Source organism: Humulus lupulus, chromosome 8 (assembly GCF_963169125.1).
Source record: "Humulus lupulus chromosome 8, drHumLupu1.1, whole genome shotgun sequence".
Lineage (NCBI taxonomy): Eukaryota > Viridiplantae > Streptophyta > Magnoliopsida > Rosales > Cannabaceae > Humulus > Humulus lupulus.
The window spans coordinates 17,737,274-17,744,470 of NC_084800.1; the positions used below are offsets into that span (position 1 = coordinate 17,737,274).

Sequence of the window (7,197 nt, forward strand, 5' to 3'; positions counted from 1 at the left end):
ATATTTTTGAGTAATAATTTTGTAAGTTTTGTTAGTATATTATTTTTTAACTCAGTATATATATTTTGTGTATGATATATCATTCAACAACCCATAAAAAGCGATAAAAAATCAAAATAACTTTAAAATAAAAACTAATTAAACAAAACTAATATACATATACCATAATATTAAAATATTTAGAATAAAATAGTAATTTGTTAAAATATGTATTTGATAATATATAATATTAGATAGATGATGAGGCTATTTTACTCCAAAATTAAAAAAAAATGTACCATAAAGAAGCTATCATATCCCATTTAAGTTGGGCAAGCCTCTTTCTAGGGTTCCATACTTTGAGACTTTATGTTCATAATGATGTCATGCTTGCTTGCTTTTGGTACTCCGGAAAAACAAATCTTGATCGAACCTATATTTGCCCAATGGATACAATCTGCTCATGGTAAAACTTCATATGGGTTCGATGTACTTTTATCTTCAACGAATGGTCCAGCGTTCAACGCGGGTCGAAGCATATGGTTGCCTGGTTGGTTAAATGCTGTTAATGAAAATTTACTTACTTTATCTTGCACTATACCCCTAATAAAAAACCCTTATCCTGTTCTGTTTCTTTGACAAAAGGAAAAAGTAAAAGTAAAAGAAAAACCCTGCGTTCTGTAGCCAAAAAAAATGGTTGGTTTCGTAGGAAATAGGCAACAAAAAGGGCGGAGAACGATGTCTTAACACCTAAAGTTCTTTCTTCAATTAGAGAATTGAAAATAGAAAAGTATGAACAAGAAAGGGTTGTCCATTTTGATGCGAACCAGAATGAGGCCTACGCCTAACGACTCAACAAACCTCCCTCACTCTCCTATGAATGTAGGCTTTACCTTTTTAATCTATACTTTACTTTATTATCATTTTTAATTTTAATTTTAAAATACTGATTCCATGAACAGAACTTGGTGAATCAAAAGCTGTTCGATTCGGAAGAAAATCGATCAAATGGACGTGTTGAAGGATATGTTTCAGAACAAGGAAACAATAATCCCGATGCTTCCCTCAATGCTCAGAGGTTCTTATTTCATTTGAATTTTGATGTTGATTTTGCCCTCTATTTCAAACTTCTTAATTCGTATTTGTTTTTTCTTATAGGAATTTCGAGCATGTACGGGAATCGATGCACTCGGCAATATCAATGAACAAAACTGAAGTTTTAGACTCTGTGCTGAATGATTTCTCTGAGGTAAGTTTCTTCTTCTTCTTTGTTTGTTTGTTCTTTTTTCAAATTTCAAATTAATTTTTTGGTACTATAGGGCTATTTTAGTTTGTCATATGAAAATCGTCGGAGATTACTCCTTGTGCTTGCCAAGGAATATGATCTCAATAGGACACAGGTGCGTGAATTGATAAAGCAGTATCTTGGACTTCAGCTTCCATCAGGTAAGTTCGGTCTTCAACATATATATCTAATTTCTCATACTAAGAAACCATAAACAGACCGAGAAAACATTTTTAAACAATGAAGGAAAAATGTAGACTTTTTCATTTTTCAGTTGGTTTAGCAATTTCTGTTTTCAGGTGAAAATGCACAATCAGGTGGCATAGAGGAGGATGGTATGCTTTCGTCTTTTTATCGTATTGAAAGAAATTTGAGACATGCTCTCAAGCCAATGTATGAAGTTCTATTTGAGCGTCTCAACACTCATCCGGGGGGTTTGAAGTTCTTGTCCATTCTTCGATCAGATATTCTATCCATTATCGCGTAAGGTTATCCCTTTATTCTTCTATGATCACTATGTTATTGCGTAATGGTGGGGATAGCATTAGTAAGTGGTAACAAATATTGAATACAGTAATGGTGTATTAGAGCTTAACTGTGTTTTCAAGTAGGGCACTTTTAACTTGGAGTTAGTTTTTTTTATTTTATTTTTTTTGAATTTTCAGTTAGGAAATTTATATCTTAGGATCTTAAAGCAATGTTTTGCATAATAGAGCGGAAAACTTTACATCTTTGCGAGCCCTGGATTCCTATTTAAAGGAGAAGCTTAGTACATGGTTGAGCCCTGCAGCTTTAGAGCTCCATCATATCACATGGGATGATTCTGCCTCATTGCTTGAAAAGATTGTGGCTTTTGAGGTGAAGTATATTTTTCTTCCTTTTCCAGTGTCTAGATATAAGTGTGAATGTGTGGGATGTATGTCATTTTAATTACTCATTTTGAATAGGCTGTGCACCCAATCAGCAACCTTATAGATCTTAAGAGAAGGCTGGGAGTCGGTCGCCGTTGTTTTGGATATTTACATCCTGCAATACCTGGTCAGCAGTTCTATTCACTGATCTCAGACAGTATACTAGTCTAACTGTTGTATTAGATGTCCAAATATTATCTATATTTCCTGCTATTTTCCCCAGTGACTTGGGGTAGTTTTATTAATTTGTGTTCTAAATTTGACCAGAATATCTCTTGCTAATGAAAAGCGGGGGACTGTAGTATTGAATGTTTAATAAGTCTAGTTTATTTGTAATTAGTTCTTTCAATTATAAACCAGATAAGCTGATATTGTTTTATCTGCCTGATAAGCTGAATTCTTAACAAATCTATAACTAGTCTGCAACCTTATGTAGATGTTAAATTGAGAGTTCAGATTTATTAGCATTGTTCAATAAATGCTATATCAGATCAGAGTATGTCATGAATTTTCTGATTATTTTAGTAGGAAAATACATTTGTTGGGCCATGTTCATTGAGGGTTGGATCATAGGAAAATTTCAACTAATTCCTTAATTTATCTATCTAAAAATACATTATTTTTTTCATTTTTTTCTTCTTTAGGTGAACCCCTTATCTTCATTGAAGTTGCACTTATGAAGTATATTGCTCAAACAATACAGGTAATTTTCTTTCTTCCTGGATTCCTGTAATTTCTCTCTCTCCTCCCCTCATAATATTAGAATTGTCTTCTGTCTAACAGGAAGTTTTGCGGGATGATCCTCCCATACCTGAATGTGAGGCTACTTGTGCATTATTTTACTCCATATCATCAACTCAGGTTTGCCCATTTATTCCATTTAGTGTCTTAAAAGACTAATACTATAAGGATTGATATATTTGGCTTGTTTTGAAGGTTATTTCCTTCCAAATAAGATTGTTAAGCACATAGGATCCAAAAGATCTTCATTTTCTAATTGCCATATAATGTATTGCCTACAATTTTTAGTTGTATATTTCAGACTGATTTGCGTGTGTTTGACCTTGGCCAATGGTTTTACTTTATTTTTATATTGCTCAAGCCTCTGAAACAATATTTCTTTGTACTTGTGCTTTATTATTTGGTCTACTTTGTGGCTATAGTTTTTTTTTTTTGGGTGTGTGTGTGTGCATTTTCTGGTAAGTTATTGGGAACATTATTGTTGAATATGAAAAGCTAACCAAATTTTATGTAATAACATTTTTTTTCTTTTATACTATTTGTTATTTTGTTTTTACTTTTAATTTCCTGTTGGGAAGGGCCTAATCTACATACTTTTGCTATTTTTGCAGCCAGGCTTATCAGGTATTAACCTTGGGAAATTTCTTATCAAGCGTGTTATTACACTTGTAAAAAGAGACATGCCACATATTTCTGTAAGTATTATATCACCATTTTAATCCACAAAATTTGAAGAGACAGATATTTTGTTCATGCTAATGAGTGAAAAGTGTCAAGACAAGTTTCCCTTTTACAAAAATTACATTATAATGCCAGCTAATTAGACTTGTGCTGCTTTACTAGCTGAAATATTTGGTTTTTGAACAGACATTTGCAACCCTTAGCCCGATCCCGGGATACATGCCATGGCTCTTATCTAAGTTGGCATCTCAACTAAAGCTTGTTGAAGGAGAAGAAACATCATATTCATCATTAGATTCTGGTTCAACATTTCGGGAGAATATACTTGAACCTGAAGAAGAAAGTCAGGTCATAGAAGCTTCAAGGTAAGCTTATATTTTAATTATTGTTTTTATCATCTTGGAAAATTTCTCTCTGGTGTGGGTGCCTATTCCAGATGTCCTGGAATTGAAACAATTTTATTGGCGCTCAAGGTGTTGGCATGCCTAATATCACTTTTACTGTCAGTGAATTCATTGTGGGAAACAATGGAATGGAAGTGATGTACAGATTGCTGGCTTCAACAAACTATGAGTGGACTAAATCGGCTAAATTGCTTTCAGCATTGGAAACCCCTCTAATTCGGCTTTGTGCAAGGTAATACTAGTTTGCAAGTCTTCTTTTATTTTTTATGTCTAGAAGTAAATTTGTTTGAAATGGTTTATGACTGAATTGGATTTTTCTATATTCGTTTCTATGAATACCCTACTAATGGGTCTCTTGTAGTGCAAAACAGCTAAGAGTGACTACGTATTAATTGGAAATAATCTCAACAAGTAGATTTTACATAAGGTTGAATGTTGCATTTATGTTTCTGTGTTTATATACTGCTAACAGATATGAATTCTATGACCATAGGTACCTTTTGCAAGAGAAAAAGAGAGGAAAAGCTCTTGATTCTGTAGCAAACTTTCACTTGCAGAATGGAGCAGTATGTCATTCTATTATAAGTTCTTGAATTGTAAAATTTTTTTGGCTTAAATTTTTTGTTTGGTCTAATGGAAGTATTCGTAGTCAAGACAGTGGTAAAATATGTTGCAATTATTTTATTGACTTCACACACGGGCAGAATTATAAGCATTTATAAAGCAAAAAGTAGAAGTTGTTCAAGTTTGGTAAACACTAGTTGAATTCTGTTTGCGCAGATGATTGAAAGAATAAATTGGATGGCTGATCGTTCAGAAAAAGGCCTACGTCAAAGTGGGGGAATCATGGTGAACTATGTTTACAGGAAATTTTTCTAATCACAACCAACTTTTTTTTTTCAAACTGGGCACGTTCAAAATTTCTGTTTCTCTGAGAAAGTTTATGTTCCAAAAGTATGTTATGAAATTGAATGGGACCCAACTCATTAGTTATTATTGCTTACATGGAAGGTCTGCTGCCTTGTCACTTGCTAAGTATATGTTGTATATTAACTCACATTGGATTGGGGCTAGACTAATTATTTTGATCTTGCCGATATTTGTTTTCAAAGTATGAAGTTTTCTTGAAAAAATTTATTATCAGGAGTTTTCCTAAAATATTTCGAACAATGGTTTGCAGGGTTGAGAGCATTGAAGAATATGCTCAGTCATATTTCAGCACAGGGCACGTACATGCTTCTAGCAACCTTCGGCACTATGTTGAGGTATGCATATGTTATGGTTTTATTATAAAGAGTATAAGTGTGGTCGCAGGTTTTGCTTGATTGGTAACACACCCCACTTTTAATGTTGAGGTTTAAGGTTCTAGTTATATGATACACTTACATTGATATGGTAAAGAAGAGAATGAAGGAGGGCAAGGCCTTTTTCTTCATTTTCGGTAATCTTTCTTTAATTTGCAGGCGAAGGCAGAACCTGAAGGACGATGAACTAAGCAAAGATAGCATGGCGATTCGTGACTGTACATGCATTGCTTGTAATGTGTCTTAATGTAATGTCTTTGTTGTCAATTGATTTCTATATGTATATATATATATATTTTGGGTTGTTTGTATAATAATTTGGAAAGGTATATGTATATTTGCGTAAATGGTAAATATTTTTTGTGTCCGCTATCAAGATGGATGCTGCCATGGAAAAAACTGTAAACAAATGATTACGTTGCAAAGGTATCTAAGTCAATATAATTCTTCATTTACATGTTGTATCAATCTAAAACAAATGATATCGTTGTGATGGTGAGACATGTGGATTAAATTGATGCCGATATCTGATATGAACAACACTACGCAGAAGTAATACTTCATTGAGGAAAATGCACCTGGTATGAGAAGGCTTGTATATAATGATACAAAAACTATCTTCAATTTGACTGTTATGATATTTTCATGGTTATATTTTGAAAAGTGCTTTCAGTTCATTACATATATTACACTAATAACAATTACATTATTATTTTCACTTCTCATTTTCTGCCTGACTTGTTTCCAAGACGTAGTCTCTCATGACGTTAGTGTTGGCTTCATCCACCATCTATATATATGTTTATATATAAGGAACCTACCTAGTTAGATAAATGGGAAAACCAAAATGATAAGCATTTAAAATTTATATAAATTAGAAGAATCTCTAACCTTGAAAGCTAGTCGTTTTAAGTTGTCCCACTCAAAATCATTCTTGCAATACGCAGAGCGAACCTGGAATATTGAATTGCCATTATATTGTCAATTAAGAGGTAGGCTGTCCAATTATTGACATATTATAGAATTCATGAAACATTGAACTGACCTCTAAAATCCTCAAAGCTGCCATGTGGATGTCCCAGATGATATTTCCCATGGATTTTAATTACATGATATCAAAAGTCAATAGACAAATGAAATTCAGAACAACAAATGAAACTAGTATATCATATATATCCTATAAATTTTTTAGTATCTTTTAATGTATCTAATGTGGATGATAACATACCTAGACCTTTATGCCTAGAAGATTCTCTCATCAAACTTGCACAAAATTTATCCCCATCATTTAACGAGTGTCTACCCATAAATTCCATCAACTCTTCGTATGCCTCGGGATTGTAACTCTGTCGTTTAACTAATTAAGAACCTTGTTTACTAATTTGTAAAAAAAAAAAAAAAATTAACTATGTAGATTTTTTTGTACGAACCTGAAGCTGAGCAGCGACAATCCTAACTGCTATGTAAGTAAAGAAACTCTGGAGGTTGTTGGCTACTTTTGCTTCTGGTGATGCTTCTCCAAATCCTGCCATTTTTAAATAACAAGGCAAAAGTTCCACTCTTTATATCTACTATTATATATATATATATATATATATATATGAGAAACACAGAGAGAGACTAACATTTAACCACCCACCAGGGACATACATCTTTTGGCAACGTAAACGAGTAGTGGAGTAGTGAGTGTGAGATGTTCTTGGTTTGGAAGGCCAAACGCGATTATAATTAGCTTTGGTTCTTCTGGGTTTTGTTGGGAACCAAAACGAAAGTTGATGATTCAGAGGTAAAACTACTGCTGAGGACTCCATGGCGATGAGAAAGAAATCAACGACTTCTTCTATCCTGTTTGTTTGTAATTACAAGGCTCTCCACATGGTATCATACATTTA

At 33.3% G+C, this 7,197-nt stretch overlaps 2 protein-coding genes across 2 annotated transcripts; one reads left to right on the forward strand and one right to left on the reverse strand.

Moving 5' to 3' along the window:
- Nucleotides 1–618: 618 nt before the first annotated feature.
- Nucleotides 619–5,760, forward strand: LOC133794869 (uncharacterized). The gene is made up of 16 exons (XM_062232302.1): nt 619–861; nt 942–1,057; nt 1,138–1,228; nt 1,299–1,425; nt 1,564–1,747; nt 1,978–2,122; nt 2,212–2,302; nt 2,820–2,878; nt 2,959–3,036; nt 3,528–3,611; nt 3,784–3,962; nt 4,105–4,233; nt 4,495–4,567; nt 4,782–4,864; nt 5,179–5,266; nt 5,465–5,760. The coding sequence occupies exons 1-16, from the start codon at nt 772–774 to the stop codon at nt 5,489–5,491; spliced, it is 1,644 nt and encodes a 547-aa protein (XP_062088286.1). The 5' UTR covers nt 619–771; the 3' UTR covers nt 5,492–5,760.
- LOC133794870 (chaperonin-like RBCX protein 1, chloroplastic) lies at nt 5,737–7,197 on the reverse strand. Its single transcript, XM_062232303.1, has 6 exons — nt 6,945–7,197; nt 6,736–6,830; nt 6,534–6,651; nt 6,351–6,367; nt 6,197–6,259; nt 5,737–6,095 (listed from the first exon to the last, which is right to left on the reverse strand). The coding sequence occupies exons 1-6, from the start codon at nt 7,114–7,116 to the stop codon at nt 6,021–6,023; spliced, it is 540 nt and encodes a 179-aa protein (XP_062088287.1). The 5' UTR covers nt 7,117–7,197; the 3' UTR covers nt 5,737–6,020.

What these genes read in the sequence shown, in the direction of transcription:
- LOC133794869 (XM_062232302.1), top strand. Translation starts at nt 772, where the DNA reads ATGAACAAGAAAGGGTTGTCCATTTTGATGCGAACCAGAATGAGGCCT. An exon ending in TGGACTTCAGCTTCCATCAG is followed by an intron (nt 1,426 to 1,563) that starts GTAAGTTCGGTC and finishes TTCTGTTTTCAG; the next exon opens with GTGAAAATGCACAATCAGGT. An exon ending in ACCTTCGGCACTATGTTGAG is followed by an intron (nt 5,267 to 5,464) that starts GTATGCATATGT and finishes TTTAATTTGCAG; the next exon opens with GCGAAGGCAGAACCTGAAGG.
- LOC133794870 (XM_062232303.1), bottom strand. Translation starts at nt 7,116, where the DNA reads ATGGAGTCCTCAGCAGTAGTTTTACCTCTGAATCATCAACTTTCGTTT. An exon ending in CCAAAAGATGTATGTCCCTG is followed by an intron (nt 6,831 to 6,944) that starts GTGGGTGGTTAA and finishes TAAAAATGGCAG; the next exon opens with GATTTGGAGAAGCATCACCA. An exon ending in TAAAACGACTAGCTTTCAAG is followed by an intron (nt 6,096 to 6,196) that starts GTTAGAGATTCT and finishes ACATATATATAG; the next exon opens with ATGGTGGATGAAGCCAACAC.